The sequence below is a fragment of the Hippocampus bargibanti genome, linkage group LG03 (genome assembly GCF_051943395.1).
Source record: "Hippocampus bargibanti isolate YZ-2025 linkage group LG03, ASM5194339v1, whole genome shotgun sequence".
In the NCBI taxonomy this organism is placed as follows: Eukaryota; Metazoa; Chordata; class Actinopteri; order Syngnathiformes; family Syngnathidae; genus Hippocampus; species Hippocampus bargibanti.
The window spans coordinates 8,917,697-8,942,651 of NC_142736.1; the positions used below are offsets into that span (position 1 = coordinate 8,917,697).

Consider the following 24,955-nt stretch of genomic DNA (forward strand, 5'->3'; position numbering starts at 1 on the left):
AAATTGGTGTAACGACTGAGTGTCCCCAGTAGGGGACGTGTGTTCCAATCTATTCTTATCCTACACCACATCTGGTCTATATAAAGCAGTAAGGGGAGGGGGAAGAGTGAATGGGGGGAAAAGAGAGGGCAGCCTTCTAAAGGAAGTGGTGGAGTGAACCCCGCGCGCAGATCCTCCCCCCCTTTGACCTCTGACTCCCAAGATCAAATTCCCCATTCCACAGCTCGCCCCGCCTACTGCATCGGTTAATTCTCTGTCTCAGCAATGGCGATTTAAAGAACATGAGCTCCTTTGTCCTTTTAAGGCAGGAGGTACTTTTTCAGTGGCCATCTTTGAAGACATCGCTTTTTCATTCTTTCCAATCTGCTTGAATTGGTCAACACATCCTCATCATGTCAGAAAAGAATACAGTTGGGGTGTCAGAAAAACACATTGAAAGCGTCCTTTCAGTATGTTTTCACATGTACCCCATTTTTTTTATGTTGAATTTCATACCCCGGTGGATTTTTTTCCATAATGTCCGGATGTTCTCACAAACCAATCTCTGTTGGGCTGTCACCTCCTCATACGTAATGTTTGATCCCGTTGAAGTTTTTCCAGTAGAACACCCTTTCACCCGATTCCAATGACATCTTGTTTCAATTCTTCAAGCGGATACAAGGAGGAGGAGGAGGGGTAGGGGGTCTAAGGCACCCTCGGGCCAGCCCACAGCCCCTCCCCTTGGTCTCCCATGGGGTTGCTCTGTAGTTTGAAACAATGGTTGCTTTCGATCTGCCATCTTTTCATTAAGACGTGCAACAGATGAAGCAATAGTTTCATCGTCCGAGCTCACTTTGGAAGTCATCGCGACCATTGCTTTCTCCTCTTTTTTTAATTCGTTTCACTTCCAATTCATGCTCTCTGATTCGCGCTTGTGTAAGCCATGTATCACAAGCTAAAATCTCATCACGGATCTTTTGGAAAGATCTGCCAACCGCAGATGCCTCCTGGAGTTTCAAACTAAACATAATCTCTTTCAATGGCTGAACTTGCAAAGCACCAGAAAATGCACCATGTTGCATCCACTTTTTACAGTAAAGTTCACATCCTGGGAACTTTTTAGACATGAATTCAATATCCCGATGAATCGGAGCTTTCTTTGAAAAATGTGCACCCATTTTCTCAAATCTCCAACTCACAAATTCCTTCTGTTAACTCTCACTAAGAAAAAGGCACACACCTCGCGATATTGATTCGAACACAAAGAACAAAAGGACGCTAGCTGCGCCAGTCCCCAGTCACGATGTGCGTTCACACGCACACACAATGAATGCACTTACACGCACACACACGCGCACTGACACGGCTCAAATGACTCCTTCGCCCCCACCTTTTTTTCTTTGTGAGACAAAGAAACTTTTCGGTTTCACTATTCTAGCATAGAACAACCAATTTAAATGTATTAATTTTCACAGATAATCCAGTACCAGTAGCAGCTGCGCTTTAAAATAACATATAACATCCGCATCAGAATTAAAAAAAACCTTTCGATTTCTCAATTCATCAGTGGTCCTCACACAGAACTGAATTCCAGGAAATCATCACCTTGTGAAGACTCTTTCACTGGAAAACTCCGAATCTAAGTCGGCGTGTGGCAAAAACCAAACACATCTGGCCCATAAATAAGCTCCAGAATTCGTCGCGTGCACAATTCCTCTGCTCAGTCAAAAAAAAACGCGTTACACCGGGAGGTACGTGGATTAATATGAATAAGACACCTCTGGCTAGAAAGGGATCTCACAATACATTCAAATAATGGCTGCTAGCTAGCGCGTCACTCACCTAGCGAACATCGAACACAGCCGTGTAGTCAGTCAGCCAGAATGTCGGAAGCTCCACCGCACCGACACGAGCAGGTGTTTCCAAGAAGATTATGATCTTCCTGTCTCCCGTGAGGAATCACGGACAAACTCCACCGGAGAGAAGAAGAAAAAAACTCTCCGTCTCTCGTAGCCGTGGTGGTCCAGTCAAAAGCAGGCCCACAGGGGGAGTCGACTTCCACCCCGTCTCTTGTGTGGATTTTTTACAAGTTGGGCCACCGGGAGCTTTTTGAGCTTTTTCCCCGTCTCCCGTTGACTGGGGCAAACAGGTGGCACTCTTCAAACGCTCAGGCTGGTAGACTGGCACTGGTTTTTCGGCACCAATGTCGGATTCAAATTCTTGTTTCTCTTCTGGTTCGGTGTTCAACGAAGTTCTGTGATAAAAATATCAGTGACGACGATAGATGGTGAACAAAAAACTACTGTATTCTAGTGAAAAAGCACTTCTCTCGTCTAAGCAGGAAGCGAGGAACAACGCACACGAACAAAGATCACAAAGAGAAGTGAAGAGCTCCCGCTCCGACTAGTTTTTGAATGTACACAGAAGCGATCTGTTGTCCAATCAGCTACGGACAACTCGATCTTCCGTCCAATCGGCTACGAACAACTCAGTGTTGGGAGGACCTTAGACTGAAATCTGGAGTTCTTGCCTCTTGCAACAACTATTGAACTAATAAGCTTGATAATGCCATGTAAACTAGATTAAACATGCAATAATCATAGTATGTACTAAGCTAAACATGGAATAACATAATATGTTTACTAATCTAAGCATGAAATAACGTAATATATTTATTAATGTGCATAAGCACTCTATCAGGTGTGGTGTAAAAGGCCAAGTGTTTCATTGCTCAAACGGGATTTAATTTCCACTATGGCTTCCATCAGCATCACAAGTTATCCTTGTTCATGCACTTATAAACGTTGCCCTATATCGACAGACTCCGATGAATACATGTCTTTCTTGAATTCTTGTATAACTTGTATTATGCCCTCTGACTATTAGATGGTTGCCATTATCGTATAACCAACTGTTGTCTGGTCTGATTCTGATTTCATCTATTTCCTAAACTAGCGAATCACCAATGATGGAGGCAGATGGGAAGCAAATTGTTCTGCTCTCTGTGGTTATTTGCCTCCCTCTGGGTGGCCTATTTTACAATTCGACTGAAGGCCTTTGGCACAAGAAGCTCTCTCGTCTAATGTTGTGTCCTATCCAAAGTGCTCCAAGCTCATTTTGTGAACATGTAGCGTCCAAGGATATTGTGAGAGCATGGAGACTCAGGACTCAGTTAATTGGATTGGATTGGATTGGATTTGCCTTTATTAGTCTCGCAGTGGAAAAATTTACATTTCACAGCAGCAAAGTTATGAAAGAAATGAAAGTAGAAAAGCAAAACATAGGAGCTGCTGGAAAGGCAGCCACTCTCGCGGCGCCGTCTTGAAGTCAAAAGAACAAAAAAAACTAAATAACAAATAACATGACAACACAAAGACACAGAGAGACATTCATTCTTAAGCACTTTCTGTACCCTCATTGTTACATAAAGCAGTTCCAGATGAAAGAGGAGAGGATCAAAGCGTCTCTTCACCAGTGGATCAGGGACATCATGGTGGAATGTGCACGTCGACTACAAGCTAAATGTTGAAAGCAAACACGCAGCTGTAGCATCCATTGACGAAAAGAGATTGTCTCACATCTCCTGTCCCCCATAAATCAGCTTCAATTCCATCCCGCGACAGTTGCATACACGCATCGGCGCTCTGCGCTGACGCACCTTCCTTCTTATCGCGGGCTCCTCAAGCCATGTATCCATCCAGCTGCAGACTGTCCAACAGCACCGACCTTCCACTGAACAAAGCGGGGCTGTGAAGATGCTGCCCATTACAGGCGCAAAAAAGCACAATGTCCACTTTGGTGTCCAGCGATGACAGTCGAATGGCACTGACATTCCTCCCTTCCAAAAACAGTACTGGCATATTCATGCTGCCGAAAAGGCGCAACCGCTCAGCACAGTCTCCTCCTTGATGAATGTTGTGGTCAAAAATGCTGTCAATCCGTATCCGTTCCACACGACGCACAACAACACAAAGTGACAAAAGAAAACACAAAAACAAGACAAAAACAATAAAAAAAGCAAGGCTCATCAGAGCACTTGCTGACGGCTGCCTACTCGGGCGCCATCTTGGACTCCTTGGCCGAGACAAGACTTGTGCTTCTGTTGGTGAATATCACTTTCATACCACAGTATCTCTATCTGCTAAAGATTCCCTCACCTTCCTCTTCATTTCTTACATGGTGACTCCAATTTCCAGCATCCTTAACAGATATATCTGGACATTATCTCTCTAGACACACCAGCTATTTCAATCTGTCCTCTCACGTGTTGTCTCCTGATCTTACTAACTGAGCTGTCCTTCGGACAAGCTCATTCCTGATCCTGTCCATCCTCATCACAACCATAGATAATCTCAGCAACTCAATCACCTATCCTCTGGCCATTGCTATAGTGCCCAAATTCTAAATAATGTTGTTTGCTTTCTGTCTGAGGTCACTGAACACTTTCCCCAGCCGTTACTTGCAGACTATAAACTCTTCTTCACCTCTCTATCACACTCCCCTTTCCTCTGCCTTTCTTCCTCCTTTCCTCAGTTGATCTCGAGTACCTGAAGCCCTGCACCTTCTTCTTCTCGACTACTTGAAATGTCACCATTCCACAAACCTCCCTTTCATTGTCAAACATGTACTTGGTCTTCCTTTGAGGGGCCTTCATTGCAGGACTCCCAGTGCCATGTCTTTTGCTTACGCCTGTTGCCTCCTCTCACCACAGTTCACTGTGTGGACTCCATGAACCGCAATGTTTGCAGATGGCAAAACATCGTAGTCCATGGAGACTCTTGCATGTCTGACCTCATCTTTCAACAGGTCTCTCACCAAAGCGACCAAGTACAGCACAAGTGACAAAGTCAAGTTCCTAAGGCCAAATCTGGCCCGCCACATAATTTTATCGGACCGCGAAAGCAAGTCAAGCATGTCAAGTGCCATGATGATTTCTAAAATCAGAACCACAATTTCAGATTGTTGGCAGCACAGTGCTCAACTGGTGACAATGCGCAGAGGTGCAGGGTTTAATTCCGGCTCCTGCCTTCTTATGTGGGGCATGCATGTTCTGCTTGTGTCACTGTGGGATTTACTCCAGTTTACATCCACATTCCATAAACATGTACCATATTTTCCACACTAAAAGGCGCTCTGGATGATGAGGCTCACCTTCAATGGATGGTATATTTTGTACTTTTTTCATATATACACCAGTGTCTAAAACTCATGACAAAAAGTTAGCGGGCACTAGAGCAGACGACTCTGAAAAGTTGCCTGCCCGGCCATAAAGGTGCCTGCCCCATTTTTCACAACTTGAAACACCATAAGACGACTAATCACAAAATAACACATTGTTGCAAAGTATGAAGGAGTTTTTTTAATTAAAGATGTGCCTACCACAAATGTTCCCTTGCTGAATTTATTGTAAACATCCCTTGCTGATGATTTTGCTCCAGTTGTCGTTTGTCCACACACTGTACGGCATAACATTGCGTCATCTGCTACAAGCCACGTGAACTCTTCTTTCGACAATGCTTTTAATAATGATACATTGATGATACACTGATTCTGATTGAAGCGTCTTTCAAAACTGTCAAGGACACTTTACAGTCACGGGATAATGTATGTTTACGTTTTGTTTACGTCATAAATTTTGTTAGCTTCTTTTGAATCTTTCTTCTGGGGCTGAGGTTCTGTGCATCTACTTTGGAAAATGATATGCAAATGCACGACTTTATAAGGCTCGAGAAAGTCCAGAGGCACGAAGCAGGCTTCTGATTGGCTGCCGTGCCGAGTATGCAAATTGCCAAACGAACCGGTTTGTTTTCTTGCGATCGGTATTCGGTGAAATTTTAACTCGGATCCTTTCACAAAACGGTTCGTACAGCCAACAACCACACACGCTATCACCATCGTACTAAAACGCGAAGACTTTCATTCATCAAAACCAAAAATGAAAGGCATAAGCTTACAAAACAATGATCGGACTCACTGACAACTGGCAATCGACCTCCCGGACGTTAGCGGCTGATCACGTGATCATAACAAACGATGTCACGCTGGCATCTCCTATAATTGCTTTGTGTAACAAAGAGGGCACAGAAAGTCTTTAAGAATGAATGACTCTCTGTGTCTTTGTGTTGTCATGTTATTTGTTATTTCGTTTTTTTTTGTTTTTGTTTTTTTTTGTTCTTTTGACTTCAAGACGGCGCCGCGAGAGTGGCTGCCTTTCCAGCAGCTCCTGTATTTAGTTTTTCTACTTTCATTCCTTTCATAACTTTGCTGATGTGAAATGTAAATGTCTCCACAGCAAGACTAATAAAGACAAATCCAATCCAATCCAATATTGACATTGACTTTTGGAAGGCAATTTTAAAACACCCCCTGTATTTTGGGGCTGATGTATATAAAAAAAACGTACACTGTAGTAGGCCTTAACATATTTTGTCAGGGTTCAAGATAATAATGAGTGCAAATTGCATACCTGTCAACCTCGGCTAATAGCTGCCCTTATAAATGATTACAATTCCCATATAAAAGTTGTAGTACGCGTGGCCCGGTAGCCGAGTGGTTAGCACACCGGCTTCACAGTGCAGAGGTCGCCGGTTCGCGTCCCGGTCCGGCCTCCCTGTGTGGAGTTTGCATGTTCTCTCCGGACCTGTGTGGGTTTTCTCCGGGTCCTCCGGTTTCCTCCCACACTCCAAAAACATGCATGGCAGGCAGATTGACCACTCCAAATTGTCCCTAGGTGTGAGTGTGAGAGAGACTGTTGTATGTCTTTGTGTGCCCTGTGATTGGCTGGCAACCAATTCGGGGTGTCCCCCGCCTCGTGCCCGAAGACAGCTGAGATAGGCTCCAGCAACCCCCGCGACCCTAATGAGGAATAAGCGGTACGGAAAATGAGATGAGATGAGAGAAGTTGTAGTACGCCATACATTATTTGAAATGATAAGAAAATGCTAACACAAGCGGAAATGCAGTTTACCGCGCATGTGCATATTATGCTTTCATAATCGACCGTACGCAACGATAAAAAATATATACATATGATCGAGTATTACTTTTGCTCGCCTTATTAATGATTGCAATTCCCCTTATTAAGTGATAATAAACCTGACAAACACAACCCAACACATAATTAGTTACTTATAGCACGAATAAAAACAGAGATAGAATAAAAACAAAGGTAATTTATTTAAATTATTTTATTTACTTAAACACACCACAAGCAATATTTTTCTCTTCATACTTGCAGTTCTTCAATGCTTACTTCTATGTTATCACTAGTTGATTCCTAGATTGCAACACAAATGCCGGACTTCAAATACGGAAACAGAAATACAAAATCAAATGAAAACAATGTAACGTGCATGCGCATATCATGCTTCATCGATAAAGACTCGATAACCGCATAATTATTTTTTAATCGTTAAAAGTTGTTTTACGGCGTACACAATTCAAAATGATGAAAAAACGTATAAAATACAGGGAAAACGTATACGTTGACAAGTATGAATTGAGCTTGACAGGAAAATCTGTAATTTTCCAGTAACCACATGTGTTATGACTGTCTGTGTTCGTGTCTGTACATGTTTGCATGTTCACTATAAGTGTTTCATCCTATTCTTAGATTGTACCACTCCTCACCTTTTTTTTCCAAATTACTGTTGTGCTGTCGCTTGATCGTCTTCTTTCAGCTGTGCCCTCCCTCCTCCAATGTCAAACTGTGGGCATGGAGCTAGGGGGAGAAGAAAATGTTCCTGCAAAGATGACAAGATGTAAGCCGGATCAGGGGGAATGCCGTTTGTGTGAAAGTGCGACAGCTGGACGGACTGACAGTCTATGCAAAGTATAAGACGGCACACGAAGACGTGAAATATTTACGCTGTAATGAAATGACCTTGTTTTTAATTGAATGATTTGTTTCATTCTAGATTTGTTATTTGTGAGGTGTGCTGCTGTCTGGAATCACTAGTATGGAATCATACACCCTCCATTTATTTAATTCTTTGTTCATTTGTGTCTGCTTGAATGGGAAAGTCATTCAAGGGGTTGTAGAGGTATTTGTCATGTGAATGATGTAAACATTAAAAAATGTAACAATTCTATTTCAATACCAGCACTGACATTTGGATGACAAGAGATGTTTTCCATGTATTTTATTTTCAACTTTTTCAACCGACGTTTTTGCCCTATGGTTCTGTGTTTTTGAAGTCATTTAACCCTTAATATTATGTGAAGGGGTAAATTTTACTCATTTCCATTTTTTTGTGTTGACGAAAGCACTTGATATCCTTTCTTTTTCCTTCAAAACAGTTCTAAAATATCCCAATGGGATAGAAAATATGTTGTCTCTCTTTTCAAGTGTGATTAGTTACTCAGAAACAGCTGCTGCTAATGTCACCGACTATTTGACTGTTTTGTGTGGATTTTTACATACAGGTAAAAATGACCCACAACATAATAAATGTGATTTTTTTTTCCAACATAACATGAGGGTTAAATGCTATTCAACAGATGCCTGTCATCACCTGAAATGTTAATGTGATTCTGACTGTGACATACCGCTTACTCAGTAAATTATTTGGCATTTTCATGCCCATTCTTTCAGGCTCAGACATAGGAGAAAACCAACATCATGTAGCCACTTTATGAAATTAAACCAGATTGAGAAATCAGGGTTGGAAATGGAAAATGGTTGCATTTTGCCCTTAAAATTTGGGACTGTGCAATTTTCATCAACTCACAGCAGTGCAATGAGTACATTGCTTGATATTATTTTTTTCATTTTCGATAATTATTGACACAAATATATGTTTCTATGTGTGTATTTTATTGGATTACCTAAATAGCTGGCTGGAGGACCTCATCTTAATGCCATGCTAATGACGGGATAATAACACTGATTATATGGTTGTGATGTGCCAGATTCTCGCGCGGACCGTGCCGACAGACGGAAACTGTTCAGACACTACACTGTAGGATCCTACGACAGCTTTGATGCATCCAGGTAAGCTTTCATACGGTTTTCATCTTGTCAAATGTCCTACATTTCAATACAAAAACAGAACAATCTTAACCCTTTCCACGTTTTAATATTTCTTCACAATTTAACATCAAATGTATTTTCGACTTTATTGAATAAAGTTACAATCGTCAGACAAATAAATGTGTAATACTGTCAGAGATATGACAGACACCGTGGACAGAGACTCAGAACCAGAAAGATTGTCCCCACTCCCGGCAGGAGACGCAGTCATCATGACATACGTCTGAATTCTGCGCCCCTCTGCCAAGCTATTTATTGAGAGTATATGTAAATGACAGTGATATATTAGTAAAACATAGTTTTCTTGATTATAATGCCACGCCTCTGGGCGTTCTGAGCACCAACAGCTGCAAGCAGTAAAACATAAGACATTTTAATTGGTTGTCTTTTCCATGAACTGATAAGTTTCTGTAAGTAATCTGGAGCTTGTGCAGGATGTTTAAGCTGTAAATAACTTTGGTGAAAAAGGAGTATCTCAAGCCCTAAATTCTGTGCAAGGCTTGACCTTCTAGAATCTAGATGGAGTTCACCTTGCCGTGTCTGTTTCACTCACATTTACTGTGGCCATCTGCGCTTTCACTGTGGGCCCATTGTTTAGTTGGTCAGCAAAGCAATGGCTAACAAAAGAACCCCCAACAGTCAAAGACTGGATTAAGGTGGTGGTTGAAATTTATGAAAGATTTACTTTCATTGTCCGAGGCGAGAGAAATTTGAGAGACTATGGGATACCTGGGAAAATTTTACAGCAACCTAAGTGCTTATAAAGATATTTAAGTTAACCTATGAACCCCAATCCACTCAAAATCAAAATTGTTAATGATTGCTATTGTAATTACCATTATTCATTATTTTTATTTGTATTACTATTATTTGTTTCTGACTGTTTTTTTTCTCGTTTTTTTTTTCATTATTTGTTTTACTTTTCTTTCTTATACGGCATAGTGAACAGGACATTGCATCAGCAGAATTGTAAGAAATGTAAAAAGTCTTATCGAGATGGTCATGTGATCTATGTTTTGTTTTGATGTATTGACAAGATGATGCTCAATGTGAACATGTTCTCCCTTTTCTAACTGTTCAAAAAAAATCTATAAAAAAACGCCACTGTCTGTAATAAAATAATCTGTTGTAAATTTAAAAAAAAACACGAAGATGAGAATCCATCGTTTAGTATTTTTATGGAAGTCTTTCTTGTAAAAAGATTGTGCCTGAACAGGTCAAAAGCAAGAGGATGGACATGGATGTAATCACACTTCTCCACAGTTAGATTTCAAAATGGCTACTCCACAACGTTTTGAGTGGTTTTAACCATTTCCACCACTAGGGGGCACTGTATTGCATTGTAATTTAATTACTGGGGGCAGAACACTCCCCCCTGGCATCTATAGGATGGCAAACCAACAAACCAACAGAAATAATAACAAACATCATCAAAATGTAAGTATCAATATGCAGATATCACAGCGACCAATTTTCCCATCGTCTTGACGGTGGCGATGTGCACGATGGGGGGGATCTTGATGTCCAAATAGGTGTGCGGGTCGCCGGGATCCACCACCATCTGTAGAGCTGCCCGGAACTGCTCGTGAGACACCCTCTGCGGTTCTCTCTGCAGGGCGCGGGTATCAGGCGGCGCTGGCGGCGCCGGCGGCAGAGCGGAGGGGACCGGTAGACGTGGGGCTGGCACGCTGGGGTGAGGCATGTGTGGCTGTTGATCCGCTTCTGGCGTCAGGCTGGGATGGGACGAGGTGTGGTGAGGGTGCAGCTGTCTGACGGGGGGCTTGTAGCTGGAACATCCTCGGAGGGGCACAGAGCGGCCGTTTTGAGAGGATGATGATGCGTGTTGAACGGACGCGTTGTCTGCTGTGTGGTCTTCATCACACCATCGGTTGCCGCCAGGTTAGGAGTGCGGATGTTGGGCCCTGAGAGGGGTCTCTTTTCCCAAGGGGACTGCCGGCTGCCATCCCGCACCTGATTGTTGGACTTTGGTGAAGACTCAGACGAGTAGAGGTTGGAAGGCTTGCTCTCTGCTTTTTGTCTAAACTTTACATAGTGAGCTTTCATCTCCGGCTTCTTCTTCAAAGTACGCCGAAGAGACAGGAGACGGTTGAGGGCGTGCTCCTTGTTGTTTGGCAAGCGCTGCCTTGGAAACCGTAACGGGAGGGGAGCCACCAAACTGTTTAAGTCATCCTTTGAGAACTCCTTCATGATTTGAAGGAAGATTGCATCTTCGACAGAGAGGGCCAGTTTATCATCCTCAATGGTGTGACTGAAGATCTGCCTGCCAAGACCATCTTGAATTGGCTTTTGAGGAGGTTGTTTAGGGTGCTCTCCTGTGAATCTCTCCTTTATGTAGATGCTGCTCTCACAGTGTCTGAAGAAGCTAACGCAATCATTCTCCAGGATACTCGTCCTGAAAGTGTTCACAGTGGGTTTGTGGGCTCCCCTGAGGTATACGTCTCCTATAATTACCCATCCCAAATCAAGGCGTTGGGAATATGGTGCATTGTGGGGCCCATTACACTGACTGCAAACCTTGTGAACTCGTATGATATCTCTTCCAAGCAACAGAAGGATTTCGGCTGAGGCATCAAGCGGTGGTATCCTGTTAGCAACTGTTTTGAGATGGCGATGATGTGTAGCAGCCTCTGGAGTTGGTATCTCGTCTCTATTATGAGGTATCAGATTGCACTCAATGAGTGTTGGCAGTACCATGGATTCTCCACCATCAATAGCTTCTATGATGAAGTTTGTGGTACTTCTTCCACTGGTTTCTGTCATGCCAGAATATGTAGTGGAGTTCTCCTGAGCCTGCTCCCTGCCATCACCCTCGGAAGTCACGGCTTCCTTTGCCATCCAGGGAGCTGGACCATCAAGGAGAGCTGAGATGTGACGATCACTGTCACACTCTGAACATCGAACTGCAGTCTTACAGTCTTTTGTTGTAAGACTGCAGCTTGTTGTTTGCTGCTGCTTCAAGCACCAGCAAGGCCAGTGCAGCTTCAGCTTCACTCTCTTCTTTAAGAGCATTCAATGTTGCTTCAATGCGGGTTCGTTCAACTTCCATATCAATTTTAAGTTTACCATATTCAGCTCTTTTGCGAGCGGCCTCCGCCTTTGCCCGTGCTGCTGCAGCAACCTGGCTTGAATTAGACTTGTAAGATCGCTTGGAAGATGATGACTGGCTAGCTCTTGAGGATTCACACACTGACCTGACCTCCAGGTTAGACATTTCCTTGGGCTCTGACATTTTGCTTTTGAAGAAGATGTAATGTATATCCAATCCACAGCTATGCTTTCAACGTATAGGTAATATTTTAACTCTTCTGCCCTGACCAAATGGTTGGTGTGTAGACAGCGAGCTTAACAATCTTCCAATAAAAACACGAAGATGAGAATCCACCGTTTAGTATTTTTATGGAAGTATTTCTTGTAAAAAGATTGTGCCAGAACAAGTCAAAAGAAAGAGGATGGGCATGGATGTAATCACACTTCTCCACAGTTAGATTTCAAAATGGCTACTCCACAACGTTTTTGAGTGGTTTTAACTATTTCCACCACTAGGGGGCACTGTACTGCATTGTAACGTAATTACTGGGGGCTGAAGAGCTATCAACCCAGCTTAACAGAGCACAACTGATGGGGAACTAGATAAAATTATCACAGAGAAAGCACCTATAAGGGATCATTCCTCAAGATGGTGAAAGAAGACAGTTACGTTCCTCATCAAGTGTTTAATGCTGAGGAAACCGGCCATTCCATTGCATTCGAGGTACACATACATTCACGCATGTGGTTGTGTATAGGGTCACAATATTTGAGTTCCCCCAGTTCATTGGACAGGTCATCGTCACCCCTAATGAGGGCAAGCGATGTACAAAAGGGATTGATGTTAACACCTGAGTCCCGGGATTTTGCTTCAATCACACATGTTCTGGATAAAAGTACACTTAGCGATGATTATGTTATGTTTTGTATTCATGAAGCATGGTCTCTTCAATTGCCCTTGACATTGGACTAGTGTGCTAATCATCAGTCTTTGTTGGCTGCCCCGGGGCAGCATGCTGAGAGAGAAAGGTAGACAAGCAGGGCAGCAAGATGTTCTTTTTTTTCGACATGATGCATCATCACTCGATAAAGTGCTGATGAAGCCGTTGACTGAGGGCCGATGAAAAAGTCACAAGTCGCAGATGACTCTATGCAGTTAAAAACACTTCCATTCTCTAAGGTTCAATGTCCCTGTCCACAATTGCAAGTCGTCAAGTTCAGCAAGTTTAGAATATTACAATATTTATTTGCTGAACATCCCCTTTTCACTATTGTTCATCCCGACATCCTATTTTGCAATTCATGGGGATGGAGATGTTCCCTGGGATAAAGTTGCACTTGATCCTCACAGCGTGTCATCTAGCATGTCCTCATTCAGAGTCACATTCCTTTAACAGTAACTGCTGTGAAACTCCGTGCTATGCTGAGCAGGTCTCTGCGAGCGGTGCGTCTGTCTGGGTCCGAGTCCGAGATGAGTCTGAATCTCCCTGTCCCACGACAGCTGCTTTTATACCATTGCCAAGCTTGTGATATGTGTCAGGGTGAGACGCACATCAAGGAGATCAAGGAATTGAAAGACATTAAAGCTTAAAGCTGCGATGCGCACCGGTGACGCCACAGGGCTCCCCTCCTGGATCCGAAGTCGGGGAAATCGACGCAGGAAAAAACGAGCTGGACGCACTCAGAAGAGCCGGTAGGAGGCGAGACGTTCTGGGAAATGCACACGTCTGCCGCTCCGGGTCATTCGGCCGCTCCGGGTCATTCGGCCACACTCTCCAGGCACGAAGAAGGTCGATCACCGGACACGGGGGACGTCGTTGGTGGGGTGGCCGACGTCGATGTTCGGGAGCACGGCAACGTGTGCTCTACGACTGCCGGTTTGAGTCGGTCGATGGAGACTGTATCCTCGCGGCCGTTGATTTGAATCCGGAACGTCTTCTCACCGCGGGAGAGGACGGGATACGGGCCATCGTAAGGGGGCTGGAGGGGCTTACGCACCCGATCACACCGCAGGAAGGCATGCGTACATGTTAGGAGTGCGGGATCAACGTGCGTCGGCTGGTACGATGTTCGCGGTGACTGGGGCCGCAGAGCCAGCGCAAACTGCCGGAGGCGGGTGAGCAGATCATTGACGTCAGCAGTCGTAGGGTCGGTCGGGTTGAGCAGCTCACCAGGCAGGCGTAAACTGGTGCCATATACCAGCTCCGCTGGAGTCGAGTTGATGTCGGGCTTTAGCGTGGAGCGGATGCCCAACAACACCAGAGGCAGGTTATCCACCCAGTGTTCGGCATTGTCGGCAGACATTAGGGAGGCCTTCAGTTGACGATGGAGGCGTTCCACCATGCCGTTCGCAGCTGGGTGATAGGCAGTCGTCCGGTTCCGTTGACATCCCAGAAAATTGCACAGCTTGCCAAACAGTGCAGACTCGAACTGGGCTCCACGATCGGTGGTGATGGTCTTCGGTGACCCAAAGCGGGCGACCCAATGTTGGAGGAAAGCACCGACAACAGCTTCGGACCCGCAGTCGGACAAGGGAAGGGCTTCGCACCATCGGGTGAAGCGGTCAACGCAAGTCAACAAGTACCGAAAGCCACGGGAGGGGGAAAGGGGTCCGACAAGATCTATATGGACGTGACTGAACCGGGCATCCGGCGTGTCAAAAATTCCCACGGGTGACTTCGTGTGGCGCTGGACCTTTGAGCGTTGACACCGTAGACAGCCGCGCACCCAGTCTCGCACGTCTCTTTGCAGTCCCTTCCAGGAAAACCTTTTCGCCAGCATCTTGGTCGTGCCACGAATTCCAGGATGAGAAAGACTGTGCAGAGAGTCGAACACCTTTCGCCGGAAAGAGTCGGGAACCAGTGGTCGAGGAACGCCGTCGGACTGGACACACAGGATTGTGCAGCCAGAGTTATGTAGAGGGACAGCGATGATGTTGGAATCGGTGGCATGATCGGCCAGACCTTCTCGTACCTGAGCTGCTGCCATCTCATCGTAGTCAAGACCGTCGGGAAACTGGATCGCGTTGATCTCAACTCGTGAAAGGGCATCTGCGACCTCGTTCTGAGCCCCCTGGACGTGGCGAAACTCAAGGTCAAATTGCGAGAGGTAGTCCAAGTGCCTAACTTCTCGCTCCAGGTACTTTGTCGACGCCGAGGGGATGGCGGAGAGGAGTGGCTTGTGGTCGGTATAGATGATGACGCGTCCACCCTCGATGAAGTGCCGGAAGTGCTTCACGCTGAGATAGACACCAAGAAGTTCCCGGCCAAAGGTGGAGTATCGGCGTTCGGCCGGCTGGAGGGCCTTGGAGAAAAAAGCGATGGGTCGACAGTCACCATTGAGGCCGTCGTGGAGAACCGCACCGATTGCAACCGTGGAGGCGTCAACCATGAGAGACAACTGACCATCGGGGCTTGGGTGGGCTAGGAGTGTTGCATCAGCCACGAGATCCTTCAGCCGTTGAAAAGCCTTCAATTGCTCGGAGGAGAGGTCGACGGGAACGTGCTTCTTCATGTTGCCAGTCAGCGAGTTTAGTGGCAGGGCAACCTCAGCACAGTTCGGGATGAAGCGTCGGGTGGTGTGGTTGCCAGGGCTGCTTGGATCCTCGGGGGCAGCTTCTCTATGAAGACATGCCGCAGGAAAGTCTGGTCCTTGAGGCTGTTGCCCGCCACCGTCTCGAGGCGTTGCAGGAGCTGGGAGGGCCGGCTGTCCCCCAGCTCAACGTCATCCCTCAAGGCTACATACCTCTGGTGTTCCGTGAGGGTGGTCTGCCTCAGGATTTCCTGTTTCAGGGCAGAGTAAGGATTTTCAGCCGGAGTATCGAAGATGACTCGCCGCACACGGCCAGCCAACTCCGGAGTGAGGGCAGCGATCGCATAGTGGAATTTGGTGATCTCCTGGGTGATGCCACGGTTGACGAATTGGGAGTCAACCACTTGTAACCAGAGGTCCATGTCATTGTGCCAGGGTGGGGGGGGGAGTTTGAGGGAGACGGCAGAAATCTGGTCTCTTTCCATTCGGAGAGTTGATTGGGCTGAGGAGGAGGAAAAAAAATGCTCCTGGCTGGCTCGCCAATAAAGAGTTTGATGTTTCTCTTTATTTGTAAGTAGGTTCGTTGTCAGACCTTCCAGGCAGATGATGCGCAGAGCTTGATCGTGGCGTAGAGTCGAGCAAGTCGTGCTGTGAAACTCCGTGCGATGCTGAGCAGGTCTCTGCGAGCGGTGCGTCTGTCTGGGTCCGAGTCCGAGATGAGTCTGAATCTCCCTGTCCCACGACAGCTGCTTTTATACCATTGTCAAGCCTGTGATATGCGTCAGGGTGAGACGCACATCAAGGAGATCAAGGAATTGAAAGACATTAAAGCTTAAAGCTGCGGTGCGCACCGGTGACGCCACAGTCCCGCCCTGTTACCACGACCTACGACAGGCGTTCAGCAAGGACAGCGGCCTGTCCTTGCCACCGCACCATCCCTACGATTGCGCCATTGACCTCCAGCCCAACGCTCCGTTCCCCAGTTCTCGACTTTACCAGGTTTCCCAACCTGAACAACAAGCTCTCCAGGATTACATCGACTCCTCACTCGTGGCCGGGCTCATTCGGCTATCGCGGTCACCCTTGGGAGCGGGTTTTTTCTATCGCCAAAAAAGAAAAATCGCTGCGTCCGTGCATGGACTATCGTGGACTCAACGAAATAGCAATCAAGAACAAATACCCTGCTCCCATTGATTGATTCCGCCTTCGCGTCCCCCAGGCCGCGACCGTATTCACGAGACTGGACCTCCGGAGCGCGTACCATCTCAAGAGGGGGACAAGTGGAAGACCGCATTTAAGATGCCACTGGGACACTTCAAGTACTTGGTGATGCCATTTGGCCTAACCAATGCACCCGCAGTGTTCCAGAATCTTATTAATGATGTCTTGAGGGATTTTCTGAATGTATTCTGTTTTGTATATTTGGATGATATTTTATTTTTTTCAGAATCCCTCGAGGCACATCACCAGCACGTCCGGCTGTTTCTGCAGCGGCTGCTACGCCTCGCGCCTTGCCAGTACCTTGAATGTGTATTTCAGTACGTGAGTTGCTTCGCCCAAGGTATTATTTAGCCACGATCGCGTCTGTTTGTATGCATCGTATGCTGTTTTGCATCCTCGTCTGCCTCTTTATTTTGTTAGCTAGTGTGGTTGAGTGGATTGCCCCCGCTCACCCACTAGCTTTGATGATTTGTCACTTTTTGTTCTACAAGTCTTTTTTCCGGGTCTGCGTTATCTCGGACCCGCACTTTTTGTTAATAAATCATCTGCCAGCACGAACGCCTCTGTCACCTGCTTCGCGATCCACCCCTATCCCTAACTCGTCAGCTGCCACTGTCGCCGTCGGAACATGACACATGGCAATCCTTGTTTTGGTTCTGAATGGTTTGTGTTGTAAATTGGCTATTTATTGGAACAAATGTAATTTGTGACTTTAGGTTCCACCGAAGTGCAACGTAAGGAGCTAGCAGTTTATTTGTTTTGACAAAAGCAGAATAGCTGATTTATTTATTTTTTGTAGTTGATGTTTTTGTTATAGTTGGCACATGTTCGCCTAAGGCAAAAATCGCTAATGTTCAACTGCAGAACAAGTTGTTATTTGGAGTAATTAGTGAAACTGCAAATACATAACAAAATGCAGAGAATTGAACTGGCAGCCATCACGCCTCGTGAATTATTGTAATCAATTAACCGATTAGTCGGTGAGTTAAACACGGACAATCTTATATGGGGGTCACACGTCCTCCCACTTGCGAGCGCACACGCACGCCACAACAGCTGGTCTCGATACGTGAAGTGGGGCACACCTCATCACGAGAGCGCCCCATCCTCATCGAGTATTCAAACGGATGACACTCAGCCTTCCCGAGCCCAGTCGTGTTCTCGTGCCGTGAGGCACTTCCACCCAGCCAAATGTCGCCTCCTTTGGAGCGCCCAGACCGACATCGACGGCCGCAGCCTCGGCAGAGGAAGCAGCAACAGCAGCGGCGGCGGCAGCGGCGGGGCTAACCGCGGCGACAAGCCCGCTTCTCCGCGGAGCACCGGCGGCTGAAGAAGACGAAGGAGGGAATTACGTCGTCTTTATTTTCGCCATTTTTTGGCTCGTTTCTTTCTTGGAGATGCTGTGGCCAGGCTGCCGCGGCCACTGTCATACCGTGTGATATACACAGAGCCCGTTGGGGTGGGGTGGGGTCGGAGTTGCCCTGCCCCGGCCGGACTCGCTCTCCTCCAGCATGAACCTCCACTCGGCCAGGGCGTCCGTTGCCATGCTTCGAATGACGGGCTGTGCTAACGGCCGCTCTGTTCGTCATCTTCTCCACAGTGACTGCGTGGTGGATGAGAAGACAGTCGTACTCGAGAAGAAGGAGAATGAAGGATTCGGCTTCGTCCTGCGAGGGGCAAAAGGTAATTTTTACTCTTCTCTGAAACTGGTTTCTCCATTATTTTCTGCCTTTCTCACAAGTTAGTCATTCTGGATACTAGTGGGAGGTCCAAATTAACTCATGATAATTTGAGATGTATAATATTTTGTGGTAGTTCGACTCACCCAATTGAGAAGAATACGTTTCATGGGTTAATGAATCATGTTGGGGTTTGGAAGTAACTTTGTGTGTTATCCAGCGTGCATATGCAGTTTTTTTTATTTATTTATTTTTATTTTGTATGATGGATCGAAGATGCTACCCCGTCATTTATTTTCGCATTTCGCCACCATTCATGGAAGACATATACTGTATAAGATTCCATGAATCAATCTTTCCGGTTGTGGCTTTGGGTTTGATGCACCTTGCAGAAACCATTGGCACCTTTCTTGAACACAGCATTGAGATTGTCTCTAAAAATAGACAGTTTGGACCGCTGCGTCGGTTTCTATGACAATTCTCACCATGTCATAATCTATGTTGTGTTTTGCTGGCTACTGCGTGTGGAACTATGGGTCTATGTCGAGAGATACAATTAGTGTTTCATGCTCCCAACTTTAAGAAGCAAATTGAAAGAGTGGGGGTCGATATGGACAAAGAGGAGAGGTTTGGTTTGAAAAACAAAAGCAAGGAATGATATAGTCTTTCTGACACACACTGCCACCACCCTCAGGAACTGACCCAGGCAAGCTTACCCTGCAGTGGGGTGAACACACATACAGAACCACACTGGTAAACACTCATGCTCGAGCTGTCACATAGGCTTACATCCTCTTTTGCTCCCTGATATTTTGCTTTTCTTTGCTCCCTGCTCATCTCTCATCCTTTCTCACTGTTTTGTCTGTATCTCACTGTCACCCTAACAGCTTCGCACCTAAACATGCTCATCTCAATGAAACAACATTCGCACATACTAATGTAGGCAATCCTTCTTCCAATAGAATGACTTATAGGAAGTGTCACTCGTCACCATTCTGCCTACAATATTTTGTAACCTCCCCAGGAGCAAGCAACAGTGGCAACCTTGTGTGGGGAAAAGAAAGCGGCACAAACTCAGTTCAAGCCAAATTAATGATAATGTCAAAGAGAATCACTATTAAATGAATCATTTTGTTGTGTGTAGTGCACAAATCATATGTGTGTGTGGGGGTATGGTCCTCCATAATTGCATTTTCACTGGACTACTTTTTTTTACAGCACTTGACAATTCATCATTGTAACAATTTCTCAATGGGTTGACTATACAAGTAACATCCGATTTACGACCGGCGCGAGTTACGACCACCCGTACTTACGACCACGACCGCCTTTTTTTTAATTCTATGGCTGCCACCTCTACAGCCAGCAACGTGACAGAGACAGAGGTCCGTGCAGGATGATTTATTAAGCTCCAACACAAAGCACTGGTCCAAAAAAGAGGACCAGGAGAATAATCAAAAATGAAGAATACCAAAAACGACGAGTGGGGGGGGGGGCAATGGGAATCCTGACAATAGCGAGAAGCAACTAGCTCACGGTGGTGCAGAAACGGAACAATCCCAAAAGGATTACGGGATGTGAGGGGGCGAGCTCGGACCGAGCCACGATGACAAAGTCCAGGGTAATACAAATAACAAATTCAAGTTGACAGCATCCCGTTTTCGTACCCGCTGTCCTGAAGAAAGAAGCGGGGAGGCGTGGCCCCGCCCCCAGCTGTCAATCCGAATGTGACAATATCGAGCAAGTAGGATGTTTATTTGCCGGAACAGCATTCCACGAAATGACGATACGAAATAACTGTTTCGTAACAAACGCGTACGACAATTTTCTCCAGCTTGAAAGCAAAGCAATCGGGGGGAGGGAGGGGTGTTCGCCCAGGCGGAGCGAGTGGGATCGCCGCGACGCAAACGCCACATCGGGCTCATGGTTGGCACTGCCGCCTCTTTGAGACAGGTGGCCTCTTCTGGCTTCTCCGTTAGCAGGGAGAGCGATTTGACGACAATGCGATTTATTTGGACAGCTCGCATGCGTGGGAAGCCATGCGGATTTGGGTCAGCAGAAAGCGTGTGCGCCGACATAATAAAAAAGATCGATAATCCGAAATATAAAATTACTAAAATGACACTAAAAGTTATAAGATTTATAAATGAACTGTCAACATTTTGGAATATAACAGTATTCAATAGAAAACGTTTCTTAAAAACAGATTGACATCGTATACTTGTAATGATATGAGGAAATCGTATTTGGATTGGATATGCCTTTATTAGTCTCACAGTGGAGAAAATTACATTTCACAGCAGCAAAGTGATGAAAGGAATGAAAGTAAAAAAACAAAAATACATGAGCTGCTGGAAAGGCAGCCACTCTCACGGCGCCGTCTTGAAGTCAAAAGAACAAAAAAAAACCTAAATAACAAATAATATGACAGCATAGAGACAATATGACCAAACAAAGACACAGAGAGACATTCATTCTTCAGTACTTGCTGTACCCTCTTTGTGATGACATGAAGCAGTTCTATATGAAAGAGGAGAGGATCAAAGCGTCTTTCCACCAGTGGATCAGGGCCATCATGGTGGAATGTGCACGTCGACTACAAGCTAAATGTTGAAAGCAAACCGCAGCTGTAGCATCCATTGACGAAAAGAGATTGACTCACATCTCCTGTTCCATCTTCCTGTTCCTTTTTGTATCTTGAGAATTTTTGGTTTAATTCCCTATTCTTTCTTTCTGACATTTGTTGAATGACCACTCAGGGTACCCACAGTTAGTGAGTGCTCTCCTGATATGTTTTGACTCCTTTTCTCTACCTTCAATGCTTGTTGGTATTAGTTTAGCCCTATGCTGGAGGGTTCTGATAACTCCTAGTGTGTGTTGTAAAGGGCGGTTAGAATAAAAAAGTAAGTATTGGTCAGTGTGCGTAGCCTTCCTAAAGACTTCTGTTTTTAGCGCTCTGTCCTCTTTTATAATTACTTTACAATCCAAGAATGCTAGTTCGTTCTCTTTAATGTCCTCACGAGTAAATTTCATGTTGATGTCTACCGAGTTGAGGTGATCTGTGAACGATTGAATTTCTTGTTTTTTAATTATGACAAAAGTATTGTCTACATATCTAAACCAGTGCCTAGGTTTTGTCCCCGGGAAGGATGTGATGGCCTATTTCTCCATCTCTTCCATGTACAGATTAGCCACTATGGGTGAAACTGGTGAGCCCATCGCACAACCATGAATTTGTTTGTAAAATGTCTCCCTAAATTGAAAATACGTAGTATTAAGGCAGATTTCCAATAATTGGCAGATGTGATCTGGTTTAAGTTCGGTTCTTTCATGCAGAGAAACGTCCAAAAGCAGTCTCGTCCTCACCACTGAGACTGCTGCTGGGGTTGGGTCTTTGATCCTCCCTACAAACCCTGTGGTGGGGTGAGGTTCAATTTGGATTGGATTGGATTTGCCTTTATTAGTCTCACAGTGGAGACATTTACATTTCACAGCAGTAAAGTGATGAAAGGAATGAAAGTAGAAAAAAGAAATACATGAGCTGCTGGAAAGGCAGCCACTCTCGCGGCGCCGTCTTGAAATCAAAAGAACAACAAAAAAACTAAATAACAAATAATATGACAACACAAAGACAAGACAAAGACACACAGAGTCATTCATTCTTCAGGACTTGCTGTACCCTCTTTGTGATGACATGACGCAGTTCTAGATGAAAGAGGAGACAATCAAAGCGTCTTTCCTCCAGTGGATCAGGGACATCATGGTGGAACGTGCACGTCGACTACAAGCTAAATGTTGAAAGCAAACACGCACCTGTAGCATCCATTGACGAAAAGAGATTGTCTCACATCTCCTGTCCCACATAAATCTGCTTAAATTCCAAGCCGCAACAGTCCCACATACGCATCGGCGCTCTGCGCTGACCCTCCTTTCTTCTTATGGGCTCCTCAAGCCATGCATCCATCCAGCCACAGACTGTCCAACAGCACCGACCTTTCCGCTGAACAAAGCGGGGCTGTGAAGATGCTGCCCATTGCAGGCGCAAAAAAGCACAATGGCCCCTTTGGTGTCCAGCGATGGCAGTCGAATGGTACCGACATTCCTCCCATTCAAAAACAATACTGGCATATTCATGCTGCCGAAAAGGCGCAACCGCTCAGCACAGTATCCTCCTTGATGAATGTCATGGTCAAACATGCTGAAAAACAATCCGTATCCTTTCCACACGACGCCCAACAACACAAAGTGACAAAAGAAAACACAAAACAAGACAAAAACAAAACAAAAAAGCAAGGCTCATGAGAGCACTGGCTGACGGCTGCCTACTCGGGCGCCATCTTGGACTTCTTTCATCTCGATCGTTCATACAATAGCCTGCTTAGGCAAAACAGGTTAGACAACATTTGTAATGCTGATGAGGTGATACCGGAGGGAGGGGGGCAAACAGGCCAGTCGTTAGTCAGGAATGTAGGAACAATCAGTGGGCCACAGGGAGTGGTCCTCTGCTACCCCCAACCCGAGAGTAGGGGCCTATCAGAGCTGTGTCCGGCGCCGCCATGTCTGGACATTAGGGATATATAAATAGGGCCGATACGACCAGTAAGACTTTAGTTCGCTGACGAAGCCTCTTGGATAGAAGGCGAAACGTCCTACACCTTCAAAAAAGTACAGATGACGGCTGAAGAAACCTTCTCATCGAAACAACACAGCCGTCCTAATAACCTCAACTCTATCCAGAAGTTGTATCATTTACCGAACCCGCTTACACAAAGCAACACATGGTGTCAGAATTGGTCTGGAAGACAAGAGGACGATAAAAGGACTTGGAACGGAAAATTCCACGGAGGAAAGAGCACAAACCCCGGCAGAAAACGGCAAACATGGAAGCTTTACGTCCACCCACAGCTCTGGGTAGCTCCTTTAGCCAGAGACTATTACACCCGCGCTGCAAGAAGGAGAGGTACCGCCGCTCGTTCCTACCGACTGCTGTCAGGCTTCACAACTCCCAATGTGACATGTGAAAAAAAACAAAAAATGGACACTTGTAAATATGGGTTGTTGCAATATATCTAAATGCATTTCTTGATTCTGCACTATGTACAGTCTTGTTTATAGAACGGTTTTTGCACATCTACATTTGCACAGTATACAGTTGACATTTTTATTTGGTTATGCTTAGAATATCTTGTTTTCTATCCTTTCACTCCCACCCCAACCCATCCCTCTTCAATTGCTGCTGTGGACTGCAAATTTCCCCATTGCGGGACGAATAAAGGTATTCTGATTCTGATTCTGATTCTGAAAGAACCAACCATAGCAAGTCAACAAACAGAGACTGTAACAGAGACTGTTATAACCCCTCTAAATCCAGGACATGCTATCCGAAAATCTTCAAGGAAAGTGAAACCACCTGAGAGACTGATTGAAACCATTTAACATGTTTTTCTAAGTGATCATGTGGTGAAAAATGATGTGAATGTTTCATGTGAATGTTTCATTTATTGTTGCAAAATTTGGAAAGACTTTATTCAAGTTTAAGTTTGCTAATTACTTCTTTTCCTTTCGACTTTTCCCCTCAGGGGTCGCCACAGCGAATCAATGTCCTCCATCTATCCCGGTTTTGTGCATCCTCTTCTCTCACACCAGCTACCTTTATGTCCTCTTTGACCACATCCATAAACCTCCTCTTCGGTCTTCCTCCCTCTAATGTACTCATTCCTGATCCTATCCAACCTGGTCACTCCCAAAGACAACCTCAACATCTTCAGCTCTGCTACCTCCAGCTCTGCTTCCTGTCTTTTCTTCAGTGGCACTAGCTCCAGTCCAAACATCATGGCTGGTCTCACCACGGTTTTATACACTTTTCCTTTCATCCTAGCTGAAACCCTTCTATCGCACATCACACCTGACATTTTTCTCCAGCCGCTCCAGCCTGCCTGGACACGCTTCTTCACCTCTTTTCCACTCTCTCCATTGCTCTGGACAGTTGACCCCAAGTACTTAAAATCCTCCACCTTCTTTATCTCTTTTCCCTGTATCATCACGCTTGCACTTGGATCCCTCTCATTCACACACATATATTCCATCTTGCTGCGACTGATCTTCATTCCTCTCCTTTCCAGGGCATATCTCCACATCTCAATTTTCTCCGCCACCTGTTCCCTGTTCTCGCTACAGAGCACAATGTCATCTGCAAACATCATGGTCCAAGGAGATTCTTGTCTAACATCGTCAACCTGTCCATCACCATAGCAAACAAGAAGGGGCTCAGAGCTGACCCCTGGTGGAGTCCCACCTCCACCTTGAATTCCTCAGTCATACCGACAGCACACCTCACAACTGTCTTACAGTCATGATACATGTCTTGTACCGCTCTAACATACTTTTCCGTCACTCCAGACTTCCTCATGCAATGCCACAGCTCTTCTCTGAGCTCCATGTCATACGCTTTCTCCAGATCGACAAA

At 45.5% G+C, this 24,955-nt stretch overlaps 1 protein-coding gene across 1 annotated transcript in view; it reads left to right on the forward strand.

The window, feature by feature from the left end:
• The window catches only part of LOC148900227 (SH3 and multiple ankyrin repeat domains protein 2-like), a 281,991-nt gene that overhangs the window by 134,187 nt on the left and 122,849 nt on the right, over positions 1 to 24,955 (forward strand). The window contains exons 8-9 of the mRNA XM_088993047.1: positions 8,890 to 8,971; positions 18,411 to 18,493. Coding sequence (XP_088849173.1) covers positions 8,890 to 8,971; positions 18,411 to 18,493 — 165 coding nt within the window. The remainder of the gene's footprint in view (positions 1 to 8,889; positions 8,972 to 18,410; positions 18,494 to 24,955) is intronic.